The sequence below is a fragment of the Helicoverpa armigera genome, chromosome 15, assembly GCF_030705265.1.
Source record: "Helicoverpa armigera isolate CAAS_96S chromosome 15, ASM3070526v1, whole genome shotgun sequence".
Lineage (NCBI taxonomy): Eukaryota > Metazoa > Arthropoda > Insecta > Lepidoptera > Noctuidae > Helicoverpa > Helicoverpa armigera.
This window is the reverse complement of record NC_087134.1, coordinates 3,886,327-3,903,800: the sequence shown is the minus strand read 5'-3', so window position 1 is coordinate 3,903,800 and position 17,474 is coordinate 3,886,327. Positions and strand designations below refer to the sequence as shown.

Below are 17,474 nucleotides of genomic sequence, written 5' to 3'. Positions count from 1 at the left end.
TTCGGCCCGACTCGGGAATCGAACCCGAGACCTCGTGCTCAGCAGCCGCACTTGCGACCACTAGACCAACGAGGCAGTTACAAGTAAATACCATAGAATAGAATCGCAAATCAGATGGAAATACCCAAAAAGGAAAATATTCTACCAACTTAATACATGTTCTTCTTTCCTCAGGTAAAGACGCAGGTGCAGTAGGAGGACTCAGTTCAGGGCTATACGACGACGCCAGGGGAGAGCAGAAAGGAGAAGTCATAAACATCGTACAAGACAAGGACGGCAAAGGAGGTGGTGGAGGTAACGAAGGTACTTTTACTAACACGTTTCATTATCTGATGCTGTTTAGATCAATCATTGCATTTCATCACATTCTGGAACATTACCGATCTCACTTAGTCGAGCAAGATGATGATTAATGCTTTTGTTTTTAGGTCCTGAGGTGCTTGCAGCTGATCCCCCACCGGCTGCATACTCAGTAGAAACGTTAGCATTAGCAGTAGCGGCAGGTGCTTTAGCCGCGTTAGGTGCAGGCTTCGCAGCCGGCTACATCTGCGGCAGGAGATGCAAAAAGGACGACGACGACAATATGCCTTACCCCGATACTGAGTATGAATATTTCGAACAAAGGCAGAATATTAATAGGTTTGTATTTTGTTTAGGGTTCAATTGATTTGTGACTAACCTAGACTTAATTTTAAACTAACACAAAATTCTTAACAAATAACAAAATATTAGTGTTCTGTTTTATAGGATGCTGTTCTTAATCCTACAAATACTGAATATATACATATCATTGCAGGATCCAAGCGGAGCCGAAGTTGTTACAGCAAGTAGAAGAAGTGACGTATGCGGAGCCTGTCCTAGCTCCTCAGCCGAAGCCGGCGTCCCCCCGCGCGACTCTGCGCAAGCACCCTCCGTACCACCCTCACCATGAGACGCTGTTCCAGTTCCAGCCTGACGCCTACCGTCGCGACAACTTCGGAACCCTTCGCTCGCATCAGGTCAATGTCAGTTATTCTCTTTTTTATTCTCTTGCATGGCTTGCTGTGATCGTTTTTACAGGTATGGGACGCGTTCTGTGATTTTCAGTTCTGGGGACTAGTTATAATTTTTATGGAGAGGCGATTACCTTCAAACCTTTTTACACGACAGTTCCGAAAATGGGGACATTACAATATGCGAAAATAATGGAAATATTATCATCTTTGTTATACCTGTATAAGGATACAGCGTTTGCATGACTTTCCAACATAACCACTAATACTTCTTCTGACTCTGTGCGCTCTAACCCTTTTCCTTTAATTATCATCAACTGATTCTGGTAGAACAGTTCAATGCTGTTACAAAGTAAGTTTAACTGAACTTATCTTCTCACCTTGCTCTCTCATCGTCACCCATAGTGCATGATTCTTCATTATTTCGTAACTCATCTTCCATGTTTACATTAATTAATTACATGAATTTAGTTACTAATCGTTTGATCCATTAACAACATCATTATTCCATTTCCATTGCCTTACCATTTTTGTTGAAAATGTTCGTGAGATTATCAATAAACAATTATGTCATCCACATATAAGACATATTTCGATCAAATAAAATTTGATGTTTCTGACATTTAGACTTCTGCAATTGAGTTGAAATACCTATAAATTAAAAAAATAATCCACTTTGTAATATCTACAGTAATTACTGTCTCCATTAAAATACTTTGAACATAATCTCAAGTGCATTTCAACCTGCTAATAACCATTCATTCATTCCACTAACTCACGCACGCTTATTCACCTAGGCATGTCAGTTAACACAGGAATATTCGGACCGCAGGGCGATGGGTACCGGCGCGGCAACGACAATGGCTTCTCGACCACGCGATCAGTGAAGAAGGTGTACCTCTGAGAAACAAGCGGGGCGGATTCGCGCGACCAAATGCATCATCATAAACATAATACGCACCACCACCATACTTTGGGTAAGTTCTGGTATATTTCAACTTTCTTTATTATTTACTAGCTTATTTCTACGGAAAAGCTACAAGAGCTTATAACCGTCTTCAGAAACAAACTTATCTCCACACCAAGGTACATCACAATCAGTTCTGCTATTTTAAAGTACACCATGAATATAACAAACAAAGCTTTGATCATAAGCCAAGTTAAAAGTTTGAGTACTTTAATCATTGTTATGTGTTCTTCAACTGTTGTTAAAACATATCGATGTGTTGCAGTGTCGCAGCGCAGCAGCGGCTCGGGCTCTGCGTCGGCGAGTGGCGGCGGATCGTCGTCGTCGCCGTCGCCGCCGTCGTCGTCCCCGTCGCCGTCGGGCGAGCGGCCGCCCACGCCGCCGCCGCCCGCGCCGCAGCCCTGCGCCTACATCTACCGCAACTAGCGCGCCGCCCCGCTCCCCGCACCGCACGTCGCCCGTGCCGTCTACGTCATACGGACACCGCCCCCTACCCACGTGACGACACTAAACAACGTGATTATGACATTCCAAAATTAAACATTGTTATTCGAATCGTATTCGACTGAGTGACGTTCGATCGAACGTGTTTTGTTATTGCCGACGATATTGACCCTCTAGTGAATGAAACGTGGATACAAAGTCGTATTGCCTGTATTATAACGTTGAAGCTGTTGAGCGTTCGTCAGAACGCACTTTCGAAATGGCGGAATTCTAAATGATTTGTAACTTGATAGTATAGATACTATGTTTAAATGTGGATTGTTAAAACAAATGCATGATACAAAACATTCTTCCATGAAAATAAATATTATATACGTACTGGTGATTATCCACAATCTAAATTGATCGTATCTATGGTCAGAGGATGTGAGACAAAAAATATGTATTTTTTTTAAAAGACGGAACAATATTATCGATTGATGTATGTAAGAGGAATAATGTAACAAATTGTAGATTGTTTAGAATATACATAGTTTACAAATAATGTAGGTGAAAATATAAGTTTTTGTTGGTAACATGTTAACGAATAGTTAATTTAAAACTGTGATTGTCATTGCAGTTTTTGCAAAACTGTTCGATCGGCATTGTTTTCAACAAAATGGAAGAGTTGCAATGGAGTCACAAAATGCTTTTTTACATAACTACTATTTTTAGCATAACGTCATTAAATATAGGGAGGGTTCTCTTATTCTAAAGTTTTAGCGTTACTATAACTCGACAACATTGGCTACAACACCGCACAATTCACCTGGTAATGAAGACACACAAATGTTTTTTGTTCAACAAGTTGTGTTGTGCAATGTTGCCGAGCTATACCTAGATTAAACGATGATTATAACATTATAGTTGAAACAATGACATTATGAAACACAAAATATGATATAAATTATATTTACCATGTATAAAAATGATATGTAAAGTTCTGATACTTATTCATTCATTAAAAAGTGCTTCTTATGGGTGTATTTAGATTACTAGGAGGTCGTTTTGATAATTATTGGATAATGTTATAGATTTAGCTATTATGTATACATAGATACATATAATGATAGTTAAGGCGGCACTGTGATGCCACATTGCCAATCTAGATTGTTGGTGCGCCATCGCGTAGTTACGACCCGTAACTGTGATCATTGTGTACATACATTCTGTGACACTGACGACGTCTCCTTTTGTCTACTGTCGTTTCTATAAATTAACTTTCCAGAAATGTGGGCCAAAACGTTTGTAAAAATCCTTTTTCGAAAGACGTTCCTGTTGCTAATTTTGTAATTGCCGAGGAATTAGAATGTTCTCGTTGAATAATCGCTTTATGAATTATTTTGTAATCTAGCTAGCAGTTACTTTAATCCCGAGATTGTATAGTGTTCAGACTCATCTTCGCTCATTGTTGACAATTGAATGTGTGTAAAGAAAATGTCAATTCTATTTGTAATGACTTAGTGCCTAAGTGTGTGTGGCAGGATTGTAATTTGTACATTACAAAGATTCCGTTTTATTTTGGACTGAGTTAGTGCGGACATTAGCGCCTTTAGAGTAGCGATTACAGTAGACAAGACGTAATGAAACTATAGATACTGCCTCAGAGCTCTGGTGACATCTCTCAGTGCTACTGCTACTGACAATCATTTAATGTTAACTCATGTAAAAATAAGCCACGAAATGGAGATGTATTTTCTTGTCAGAGCTTTTTGGCAGTAAACAGAACATAATTTTTATACGCCATAATAATAAAAAAGGCATTCTCGACATTGCCTTCATAATACTCATGTTTATTTTTCATTTTTATATAATACCAAAGATGCCATGATTTTAATGTAAATTATTTATTTATAGTAGTGATTGCTAATAACATTTATTACTTAATCAAGTTGTTATTTTATATGAATATAACTGCCAATTTGTATACTTATTTTATAATTAACCAAAGCAACGCACAGTTTATTTTTTAAATTAATTAATCCATACGATATGTAGATGCTTTAATATGGCAGAATTGTTCGGAAAATGTATATTTGTAAACTGTGAAAATGGCAAAAAAAATAAATATTAAAAGTATAAAGCTTGCAGTCCTTAGTCAAGTAGTATCTAAAGAGTATTTATCATGTTACAAAATAAATTACTGTTATGACGTCATAAGAGTTGATTGAATGTATAGTCCGTTATAAGTGACCCTAGCGAAGTGCTCCGTTTGGAGTCGTCGTGTCATACATAGGGTTGTCAGTTGTCACTCAACCTCGTCAAAGCATAAACACGTGGTTGTCATTTTCACAGCTTGTAATGCGAAAATTAATGAACACGTACATACGTAAGTGAGGCTAGTACCTACCTGTAAATAGCAAGTTCTGTAATGTAATTAGTTTTCGTCGAGTAAATAATTTAAGCGTTAGCATGTAAGCGCAAGAAATTTTTGAAAAGTGAATTGTTAAGAATTGTTTTTTGTATTACTTAAAAAATAATATTGATGAAATGTACAATAACCATTTCTACGTTTAAATTACTGAACCACCTTTTTATACTCGTAAAGTTAATTGTAATCATAAACATGCCTAGAAGTTTCTTGTACTAAGCGTAAAAATATTGATTTATAATATATTGAGAATTATATAGATCGTATCGTAACGTAGATTATAATAGACCGCTTAATTTTGTTTGAAACTCGAAGCCTTAGTGTTAGAAATTGAAGACTTTTATTGAAATAAAGAACTAAGTAACAGATTGGATTAAATAAAGATGATCCGCAACTTTTATTAAAAAATATAATGTTAAGGTATAGCTCGTTACGTCACGTTACTCTCAAACTATCCATCACATAATTACTATATGTTATAGCATGTAAATACGAAGAATGAGTTCTAAAGCCAGGCGGGTAAGCGCCACTTTTCACTGAGACCTGGTATATGGTTACGCGACACGCTATTCGTTAAAAATTTACAGAACGTTAAAGTATACCTTAATAAATTATATTCACTTTTAATGACTATTGCCTTAGTGCAAAATTAGATGTATGCCTCGATACTCAGTGAACTGTAGGCCTCTACAGGATAAGGGAGTAAATACGTTTGGTTTCGCTGCGTATGTCATATTTTTCTACTTGGAAAGTTTTCTCGGAGTTCTAATTTCAAAATTGTGCGTTAGAATTTTAAAATTAGAATTGTTAGCAGCAACGCATAGTTTTTGTTTTCTACGTAAAGGATTTCTTTATCACAAAATGTTTAATATAACATTTTAATATATTTACTAAACTTAACACCTTATTGGGCACGATTGCCTGCCCACCCACCAATCAAAATTAAGGTAAAAATTGCAGAAAGGTACGATTTTTTAATTAATTTGATGATTGTACCATGAACTTGAAGATTCAAATCTATGAAACATTTTGTGATAAGGAAACGGGACGGTATATCACGATGTAACTGTGGGAAGTGCCTAACTATATTACCTATTTGCACCTGTAGTATAAACGAAGCCCGTTAATTCCCATGAACCGACCATTAATTACCAGATTTATAAGCGTTAGTTTAAATTTAAACTTTGTTCCGCCATCTTTGCAGAACCGCGCATGCGTGATGGAAGTCTGAACATAGATTAAAATTAAACTTTTATCTTCCATGCTAAGTGATAGTGAGTTTCTAATAGTGTGCCTTTAGTATCGCATAGTTACCGCCCTTTAGAAACTCGAAAAGAATATTGGAAATAGGTCTATCTATTTATTTTTGAACCTCATGAACAGTCATAACTTCATACAATTTTACTAGTAGTCATAATGTATACGTCATCATTTACAGATAAATTCACTTATTACATTACCTGTTATTCCAATTCACTATGTCTATACCTGATGATAGTTTGGTAATCTATGATAAACCTATGGTTATTAAAATTACCTTTTCATTCTCATAAACTCATACATGTTTTGTACTATCTTATGATTTGCTCTTTTCTCCAGTGACATGAAAGATGTAGCCATGTAGCCTCTGTTTTGAGTGTAACCTGTGTGTGGCCTCCGAACCATTGTTACAGTCGAGTCGAAACAAAGTTTAAACTTAAAGCAGAGTCTAGTTTTAGTTTCTTTTAAGGCATAGGTTTAAGTAGGGGTTTTATAAATAATAATGCAAACGCAATTGCAGTGATAGAACTGTTACACCTTATTCGCTGCCCGTATTTATAGAGTGCAATTTTTTTATAACTAGAGACAAATAGATTGTAAAACATTGATTTGCAAAATATGAAATAGTAAGCTCTGTGAAGCAAAGTTTTATATTTTACTCTTCATTGTTTGAAATGTTATGATCATTTTCTCATTAAAATATTATTAATATTATGCTAAATATTTTAGCAAAGGATAAAATGTATTCCTTTTCTTTAGTAAATAAAATATTGAAACTCGAAACTGCTTATTTATTTGAACCTTTGAAATGGACAATGAGTGATTCCGGTTAAAATGAACACCATGAACGAGATCTATGCAATTAAATAGTACTTATGTATTATGTAGAGTTACTTCGACCTCTGACCCATATATACAATCGCTGTTTGCAAGAAGGGTTATTCCCGCTCCTCCTAAAAAAAGCGATTGTACATCCAATCCATAAGAGTGGGAACGGAGACTGTGTCAACAACTATAGACCCATTTCAGTCCTTTCTTCACTAAGATTTTCGTAAAAAAAAAAGTTAATGAATAAATACTTGACGCGATTTCTTCTCAAATACAACGTAATTGCTCCAAATCAGTATGGCTTTCGGCTTCGCGTATCAACTGAAGACGCCGTTCTGGACCTGACACAATTTGTTGCCAAAACCTAGCCTAATAAATGCCTAGGAATTTTCTTAGATCTTTCCAAGGCCTTCGACACAGTTTCTGTTCTCATTCTAACCTCCAAGTTGGAACGACACGGTATTCGAGGAAACACACTTGACATCTTTAAAGACTACCTTAAAAACCGTACACAAAGAGTTAACCACCTTAGTGATGAGCAAATAGTAACTTTTGGAGTACCCCAGGGCAGCATATTGGGCCCAACCTTGTTCTAGATTTACATAAATGATCTCTGTTGCATGTCATTGCCAAATAGCAAGATTTTTACCTACGACGACGACACAGCAATCGTTGTTTACGGTCCTACACGGGAAAAAGTTAAAACTAATGCCGAACGTGCTATGTCTGAAGTAACAAAATGTTTAATCTGCTTACACTAAACCTTGAAAAACCTGCATTTATTCCTTTCGCACTTACCAACAAATGTAAACCACTCAGCTCTTTTTCCCTTACTGCACACACATGCTCTAACTAACCAAACGTCACACTGCCTCTGTTCGCCCCTCACAAGAACGAACAATATTAAATACTTGGGAGTGCAGATTGATGACGAGCACAACTAGGACCCTGTGTCTAGTTCATGTCTTTAAAAGACTAAGGGAATCGGCTGATCCTGACACTCTGAAAATGGTGTTTCGCATTATATCAATCTATAATCGGTTACTACATCTCAGTCTGGGGTGGTGCTGGGAAAACTAGGTTTCTCAAAGCCGAACGAGCGCAGAGAGCAGTTCTGAAAGTAATGACGAAAAAACCTTACAGATACCCAACAACCCAACTTTATGCTGACACCAAGGTGCTCACAGCTCTGTATGTGCTCCAATCTGTTATCAGAAAGCATACCACGCTGCCGAAATCTGACCCCAATAAACGCATTAACCTACCCTCTGGTGCTCAACATAAGACCTCCTTCGCCAAACACCAGTACTACATCTTAAGTTCACACGTTTATAAAGCAATCCACAAAACTCTCAACATACTAGATCTCAACCGTCACCAACTTAAATCTAAGCTCACAAGCTGGCTTCTACAACTGGGCCCCGATTCTCCTAAATTAATAATGTCAAAATCGAATAGAAATAGAATCGCAATATGATCGTAATAGCAGTTTTAACCATATCGGGCATTCTGCTACTAATAAAAGACCAATCGTATTCGATTGACATTTGATTGGTGTGCGATTGGTCTGCTATTTTGATGAATTTGGTATATACGGTAGTTTGCTGTACAATCATTTTGCAATCGTAAATCATTTGCAGACAAAATGATTCATTATTGAATGACAGAAAAGGATAAAAACGTTTATTTCAAAGAAAAAATAGTAGAATGCCACATACGCTGCAATAGTAATCGAGTCGGGATTGGATCTCAGTCGAATCGAGTCGAACGTCAATCGAAGGTCGCTTAAGTAAAATTAGGAGAATCGGGCCCCAGGACTACAAAAACACTGAGTCTTTATTAACTTACATCACGTAGAGGTAACACCCACACACGCACACACACACACATACATAAACTCTTTCATACTCCCACATATACTCATACTATCGTACATGAAATTTTAACTCGCTAATGTCCTGGGCCTTATGACCTAGTCTACATAAATAAAACAAATATATAATTAATGGCCGAATCACTATCTCTTATAATACAGGATAACTAGATACTACTATACTACTAACGACATAGATCTCTATCTATATACCCTAGAATTAAGCTCCATATTCATGTAGGTATATTGAGTTCTCTTTCATGTATCTATGTATGATTTTTTGGTTAATAAATAAGTTATTATTATCTTGTATGTCTCTACCAGACCTCGGGACTATAGAGTCCCGGATTTTTGGGCGACGAACGTGGGGCCGAAGCCAACACGCTGAAGCCCTTTTGAGACAACTTTAATGAAATGGTGACACAAAACCGACGATTATCCCTGTATACGCTATAGAAATGTACCCAAGGACAATGTACCCCGGTTCTGTGCTAAACTATTGCTAACTATGGATGAAAACTACTTGGGCTATTGTGATGGGATGCTAATGGACTAGGAATCGGGAAACTACGGGAACTATGGCACCTGCCGATGACAATGTATTAAATACATGTAAAAATGGTGGACAGTATACTCTCCCTGGATAAATAGTGGCCAATGATAATTTCCAGGTTTTCATTTAAGTCCACAAAGTTTCATCAAAATTGGACCAGCAATTAAAGCTTGATGCGGCAAAGAAAAAAGTGCGCCTTTGAGTAACCTCCGAAAAGGTTCGTTTAATTTTCTTACTTAAAAGACATTGTTCTGTTCCTTGTAATAAAAAAAAGATCGTATGCATTCCAGGTTACTAAAGTTGAATTATAGACATCTTTAGCATTTTTGACGTTTAACTGACAGTGACATTTGTGACGTTATTCACACATGTGAGTGAGCTGATAGCGTGAAAAATGTTTATTTTCGTTTTGAAAATTTTATAAAAATAACTTGTTAAAATGGAAACTAACATATTAAACCAATTTGCGGTTAATTATAAACAAATACTCATTGATGAAATTGCTTTAGAAGGCCTTGAGGGGATTTCAGTGGATCTTTTATGGAGGCGATTACGAAAATGTTTGTCTGCAGAAATCACCCACAAGATGAGAGCCCGATATTGGACATATATTGTGAATTGTGGCAAGGTTTCTGTCTACGAGTTACCAGAACCCCTGCCACATGTCCAATTACTTGATAGATATGAAATTGTTGATGAGAATTCTGGTCACCTGAAAGAGCCTGTGAGTACTATTTATAATTATTACCATAAAGAAAAGATAGGATTCACAAACTGTAAACCAGTGGTACTCCGCACCTAAGACGACCCACTGACCAAATAATTTTATATTTACAATCAAAATTCAGCTAAAAATAACAAATATTTATTCAATAAATTGATGCATTAGTCTTATTTAAGCAGTACTCTATTTGTTAAATAGCTATTTAAGTAAACAGTTTTATCGGTATTACGGCTTCTTAAATGCCTACTCAAATAAAGACAACTTCTATCTACATTTGATATAAATTTCAGGACTGCTATCTCGACGGCCCTTACGAATTCAAACCGATTGAAGGAGAATTTGGCTCCTCAAAATATTATGACACAAGAAAATTAATTCCCACTGAAGTATTAAAAAGTAAACCGTATGCTGCTATTATATCGGAATATGGAGACACCTTAGCTCTGGTTGCTAAGAAGGAGCACAGGTGGCGAGCCTTGGCCCCACATATGCCAATATCTTATTTAGCTCAGATGACGAGCGTTCATTACTGTATGTTGGAGTTGATAGGAAAGTCTAGAAGTAATGTAAGTATTGCACAAATACTAGCTGGATTGGCAAAGTATGTAGATGCTCATCATTTACAAACAATATTAAATATAATTCACTAAAAATGTTTGACTCTGCTCACCTTCCTATATTATTGATAGTATTTTTTTAGGGTTCCGTAGCCAAAATGGCAAAAACGGAACCCTTATAGTTTCGTCATGTCCGTCTGTCCGTCTGTCACAGCCGATTTACTCGGAAACTATAAGTACTACAGTGATGAAATTTGATGGGAATATGTGTTGTATGAACCGCTACAAAAATATGACACTAAATAGTAAAAAAAAGAATTGGGGGTGGGGCCCCCCATACATGTAACTGAGGGATGAAATTTTTTTTTTCGATGTACATACCCGTGTGGGGTATCAATGGAAAGGTCTTTTAAAATGATATAAAGTTTTCTAAAAAACATTTTTCTTAAAGTGAACGGTTTTTGAGATATCAGCTCTCAAAGTCGTAAAAAGTATGTCCCCCCCCCTCTATTTTTATAACTACGGGGTATAAAATTCTAAAAAAAATAGAGGTGATGCATGCTAATTAACTCTTTCAACGATTTTTGGTTTGATCAAAGTATCTCTTATAGTTTTTGAGATAGGTTGATTTAACTGTAATTTACGGAACCCTTCGTGCACGAGTCCGACTCGCACTTGGCCGGTTTTTTTTTGGTATTATGTTAAAGTTTTTATTACAGAAAATAGTTACCATATTGTAATATTCCTTTTAAATTTTTATATGTACACTTTTTAGGGCCAATCAACAGTTGGTCTTACAAACCTAAATAAAATAACCAAAGACCCAAAAGCACTGTTCTATATCCGGAAGTATTTACATGGCTTAGACTTGATTGGATCTCGCACTATCACAATGGTTATAGCGGGAAGAGGAACTAAAGTGTTGCTGGTCCGATTAAAGAGGTTCAACCAACCAACAGTTCTCACAATGCCTAAACAGGGTGTCCTACATGATGTCATAGAATATTTGATGAAAAAACCAGATTACAGTGAGAAAATTGAAGTTATCTTGAAAAAAGGACTAATCACACAGAAACAGAATAGGAGATTGCAGAAAACTGTGAACATCTTCAATTTTGTAAGTGTTTTACTTTCGCAGATCTAGCCATGAGGTATCAGGCTGCTTTTTGCACAATGAAACTCATTATACTTGGAAAAAAATCCTGCATTATTTATTACACTGGCTTGATTACTTTTCAATTTCCAATTAATATCTTGGATATCTAAAACATTTATGATAGAACTAAGTTAATTATTAAAATTGTTATATGAAAAATAATTGGCTTACATAAATGAAATTAATTTCAGGAAGAGAGAACTGTCATAGCTGAGGAGAAAGGAAAGAAAACAAAGGGTAATCTGAAAAGAAAGTTCATTTTCCTATCGTCTAAAAGTGACGAGTCCTCCGAATCTGATGAAGACTCACAGGAACCTCCGCTTAAGTGCCAATACAAAGTTGGTGTGAGCCTCATGAGACAGGCTTATGAACGAGTCTTAGATGCTGGGCTTGAAGGCCTAACGCAGCTCCAACTCGCCCAATTGTTGGGTATTGAGTTTTATACCAGTAGAAGCATTTGCAAAATCTTCAAGCAACGGAATATTGTTAGGGAGTACTTAGAGGATAAAGGAAAACAAAGGACTGCTAGGTAAATAATTATATTTTAAAATCATTGCAAGAATTATATAATTATAATAAAAAAATATAATATCTTGTGTTACAGGTATATTGCTATAGCTGCGACTGGAGAGATGGATGTCAAATATGCAGAAGAAAAGAAGAAATTCCTAGAATACTTACAAAAGAATAAAAGTAATGATGAACCAACACAGGAAGAGGTTCCACAAGTACCGGCAACATCAGAAGATGATGACATACCTCTCAAGAGAATAAAACTTGAAAAAGAAAAAGTACCTGATATCGAAGTTAACAACCAATCAAACCAACCAAACCAAAATAAAGATAATTCTGATGAGGCAAATACAAATATGGACGTTGATACAGTTGATGCAGAACATGTAATTACCGAAGTTAAAGTCCTTGAAGGCTTTCAGAGCGCAAAGACGCTAGGAACGTTCAAGAAAAACCCCACGCTAAGACAGTTGACATTTGCTAATGGTATTTTCAAAGTGCTGAAAGATAGACAATTTGTTTGTGGGTATATCACACTAAGCAATTTAGTTGCCAAAGAAATAAATGAACCGCCCATGGACTCGAAAGCACTGAAATCATTTATACAGAAGCTGGTCACAGATGGGCATATCAAAATTTATAAAATGAAATGGCCTGGCGTACAAAAATATTCAGTGTTAATTTGCGCTCCCCATGTAAAGCCAACAGATCCTTTAATGAAAGCGAAATACAAAGAGATATGTATGAGAGCCGTCGCAACTAAAAAAATGAACATCAAAAAAGATAATTCAGAAGGGGGAGTCCCATGTCTTGCACAATTTTCGTATCCACGCTATATGAAGATACAAAAACTGCACGAGTTTCTTACGAAATTCGCTTATTTCGAATATGTGCCTCCGGAATCACACACTTTATCACGTGGCTTTGTCAGCATAGTTGATTTTATTCAAGAAGTAACGATAGAGTTCGTTATAAACAATTTGGGTACTATGGGCAAGACGGAAATCAATCAGCTGATAAAGGAAAGCCACCTCCAAATGAAACTCAAAGATGTTCCAAAGCATATTTATGGGACACTATTGGGGTCTAACACTCTTCAAAATGCGTTGAGGTTGAATCTAAAAGTGTTAGCCATGCTGGGGCTCATACAGCTAGTGAAGCAGCCAGCACAATCAAACAACAGCACCGGCGTAGAAACATACACAAGTTTCTTATTCTTCGTAAATCGTCGCGCGACAATATTAGACACTACCGGTATATGGCCTAGAACCACTGAAGAAGAAGTTACGGAAAAATCGTATTATTTCGATACATTTGAAGATGTGACCAAGTATTGGAACGATGTGTACCAAATTAGCATAAACACTGTCATAGAGGTAGCTAAAAGAGGCAGAAAACAACTAAAGCCGCCACAGAGGTTGGACGAAGAAGTCCAAATACACGACACTGGAGCTCGGTATGGCGACGGCAATGGACCATGTGGCTTTGACTCGTGCTTCTACATGGAAATACCGCGACTTTGGCAAACCTACTACATGAGGCCTGCACAAAGTCACACTTCGCAAAAGAATAAAATAACAGTCAAATTGCCCAAACTGAAAATAAGTAAGAAAACTAAACCGAAACCACCTCCAAAAGCGCCAGTGGAGAGATTTAGGATTGAAAAACTATCTCGTAGAAGAAACGATGGTACAATACGGTGGTCCAAACAGGACGATATGATCATAACTATGTGCAAAGCTGCCATTGCTATAATGAGTCCTAACTCACAACCCGGCAGTGTCATAGTTAGAAACATTGCTGCCAAAGATATTCTTTCAATCACGGACCTTAAAAAAACGAAAGTCGTGTGCCACAGGCGAGCCCTAGCACTGGAATCGGACTGCTCATTGATTCATGAAAAGCAGTGCATCATTAACGAACTGAGGAGGAGACCAAATCTGATCCAAAAATATGAGGGACTCCTGAAGAAGCTGAAGATTCAATACTCGACGAATATGTCGAAATTTATCAACAAAGCTCGTATTCCCATGATGGAGCTGGTGTGGCTAATATCTGAGGTCATGCGATCTAAATCGTATTTCCGACAGGTTCCGTGTGTCGCCTTGGACTTAGAAGATTTCCATAAACATTTCACAATAATAACATCCATGGAAAATAAACTGTGTAACATGTTTAGGATACCTGAAAATATCGTATTGAAAGAAACAATCGTACTCACGATAATGCAGACTTTAGATTCTGATATCAGTACAGAAATGGGCAAAAAAATATACAACACTTTTAAAAAGTATCCCGAAAAGTCTTTAAGAGCTGCTGTGGACCAGCTTAGAAAATGCGGGGCCATAGCGGCTAAGGAGAAGATATTTAACAACCAGATGCATAAACAAGATTTAGAAGACATATGTCATTCGTCGTACAAAATTTCTGCGCTGTATCAACGCAAATGGAGTAACCGTTTGAACTCTGATTATGTCGACAATGTTTATGCAATATTAGATGCAGAGTCTGAGAATGATGTAAAAGGTTCTGCTGAAATGAACACTGTGTATTGTGAAATGCATGCATATGATGTTTTAGACATTGTGTCTACGACGGTGCCCGTTATCACGGCCCCGCCTGGTGCACCAATTATGCAAGAAGAGATCAGCGTTTTGACCATAGACACTAAATACAAATTGAAAACGGGAACATTGAGGTTGAAAAATAAATCTGATGCAATCAGTATTTCTGACTTGTACAAACATTTGGATACTGATAATGGTGTTAAATACTTGTCAAGGTATTTTTTTTCCATATTTTATTTATCGCGATCTATAATAGTATCATTCGTATACTTACGTCAGGTATCTAACTACATAAAATTTTATTTTTCAGTTACACGGCGATAGATGGTAAAGAAATAATAAAATCAAAACTAGATACTGAAGATCCTATAGTGCAACATTTGAATGAAAAAGCTGAAAACGGAGCAACATTTGCGGAGCTCCAGGTAACTATATAAAACGAGCTTTCTGGGAAGTTTCACCGACTAAAGTTTTTAGTTAGGTACTTGTTATAAAGCCACTTTTTGTTACAGAATATTACCGGCTTTGACGACGCACTACTGATCAAAAAATTACAAGAACTTGAAATGAAGAAAGTCGCTAAACGCGTTGGCTTCTACGAAAATGTTATCGTCCTTACCAAGCACATAAAGCCTTGGACGGTTAAAATAGGGGACAAATACATAGTAGTTACTCCATGGCTGACTTTAAATGGGAAAATAAAACTTGAAATATTCTTCAAATGGTGTGGTGTTGTCATGAATTTAATATTCGAAAAGCCAGGATCATCCATTGTTTATTTATCAGAAAAGTGTGAATTTTTAACATACAGAGCTGTCCAAGATATTTGTATGTTTCTCGAAAAATATGAGTGTATCAGTCTCTGTTCTGTTAAGGGCCCAGAAGTAGATTTGTTTTCAGATGAAGATTGTGAACAAGAAATAACTGAATTTAATCCTTATGTTGTTCCCGAAAAGATTCTAGCGCATCCCCTGAAAAACTCTCTAACAATATTCTGTTATGTTAAGAAAAAGATTTTAGATTCACAGTCAGATGATTCGTTAATGGATAAGTTATTTAAGTGTTAATTGTTTATTTTTAGAAAACTTTCTGTTGTTATATTATAAAGATAAATAAAAAGACCCATGTACCTTAAGATCATGTTTTTATTTACACTTTACACAATTCTAATCTGAACTCTGAGAACCCAATATACATTAACTCCTAGGAGAACATCACTGTTGGCCAGTGCTAAGCTCTACTAGCTTTTGCTGATTGTTCTTCGACAATTTGCAGCCCTAAATCGCATCGAAGAAATTCGGATCACAGTTTTGTGTGGGCGCCTTTACCCTTACCTACCTTCCGCCTACGATTCATTGAGTAATTTGGTCACTCATTCCGCCGTAACAGAAGTTCAACTATTACTCGGTAGATGGCGTGCCTATATTGTGTAACACTCAAGCTCAACATTTACTTGTAATAGGAACGAACGTAATGAAACGAAAAGAATAAAAAATATTAAGTTTTTGCTACCTACACTTAGTTTGATTGATTATAATGACTAATTTTCCAAAAAAGATTGTTTGCAGTTCATAATCGTTTAATAAGTAGTAAGCTTAGATTTGGCTTGTGTTTAAACACCACCCAAAAAAGTACATATTTTACTACCAAAAAAATTCTAAACGGTTACCAAAATGGATAAATGGTCACCAAATAACGTTTCCAAAAATATTATTAGGTAAAACCATTTTTTCGTTTTATTGACTACTAAAAAAATATATGGACGCCTTTAAAATACACTTTAGACCAAATATTATATATTGTCACTACTTAGATGTTACCAATTATGTAATACCATGACTCCTAATTTGGTCATTTTTGTTAGACTAAAAAAGCTAACGATCGCTAGAATATTTCCCAAATACCAATTAATATACTAGGGTTCCCAAACGTACGTCGCTTATTTATTGTTATATGAATTTGTGTATAACTCAGTACGTTTAAAATGTAAGCAAGCATGGCTTCTGTCACGGCTCCGGCGCTGCAGGGCTCCGGCGGTCCCATGCGAGCTAATCGTCGCAGATGGTCGCCTCAGCTCGCAGGCCGCCTCGCCCCTCTGCGCCTACGCGGTTTTGAATTGCACTCTAGGGGTAGGGCAGACAAGACTACGTGGAGTCGGTTTTGCAGCGATTCGTTTTCGTCACTAACTTTCATTTTTGGTAGTAATATTAATCTTTTAGTTGGATAGAATTTGGTGACCATTAATCCATTTTGGGAACCAAAAATAATATTTGTGCGAGATTTGCGATTTTCCTGATGTTATTTTATTTTTTTTGGATCATAATATTATATACTTTAGTGCCCTTTTAATAAAGTCAATTTATTTTTTTTTGGATTTGTTTATTTTATTTGGTGCCTCAGCTTAGAGTCTTAAAAATATTTTTGGTGACCGCCTAAATTATACCCCTTAGATTTTGAAACATTTTGCTAAAGTGGCAGGGGGAAGCTGAACCTGTATGTTTAATAAATTAAATTATATAATAATGGTATGTAATATAAAACGAGCTTAATAAATGCTGATTAAAAGATAAAAGCAAACTGTATATATTATCTTTTAATGTATGTACTTAATTAATTTGTAGGAATGCTTT

The 17,474-nt window shown here is 36.4% G+C and overlaps 2 protein-coding genes across 11 annotated transcripts in view; both read left to right on the top strand.

Moving 5' to 3' along the window:
• Positions 1 to 6,856, top strand: part of LOC110371297 (semaphorin-1A) — a 301,020-nt gene extending 294,164 nt beyond the window's left edge. For 3 of the 10 annotated variants that reach the window (XM_049845238.2, XM_049845236.2, XM_049845246.2), the window contains exons 13-17: positions 175 to 303; positions 429 to 639; positions 797 to 1,004; positions 1,790 to 1,969; positions 2,225 to 6,856. In XM_049845238.2, coding sequence (XP_049701195.2) covers positions 175 to 303; positions 429 to 639; positions 797 to 1,004; positions 1,790 to 1,879 — 638 coding nt within the window. In that variant the 3' untranslated portion in view covers positions 1,880 to 1,969; positions 2,225 to 6,856. The remainder of the gene's footprint in view (positions 1 to 174; positions 304 to 428; positions 640 to 796; positions 1,005 to 1,789; positions 1,970 to 2,224) is intronic. The other 7 variants (XM_049845241.2, XM_049845245.2, XM_049845244.2 and 4 more) reach the window with 7 other exon arrangements.
• Positions 6,857 to 9,686: 2,830 nt separating this feature from the next.
• On the top strand, positions 9,687 to 15,973 carry LOC110371234 (uncharacterized). The gene is made up of 7 exons (XM_021327386.3): positions 9,687 to 10,051; positions 10,342 to 10,617; positions 11,384 to 11,725; positions 11,956 to 12,293; positions 12,369 to 15,059; positions 15,155 to 15,269; positions 15,357 to 15,973. The coding sequence occupies exons 1-7, from the start codon at positions 9,767 to 9,769 to the stop codon at positions 15,909 to 15,911; spliced, it is 4,602 nt and encodes a 1,533-aa protein (XP_021183061.3). The 5' UTR covers positions 9,687 to 9,766; the 3' UTR covers positions 15,912 to 15,973.
• The last annotated feature ends 1,501 nt before the right edge of the window (positions 15,974 to 17,474 follow it).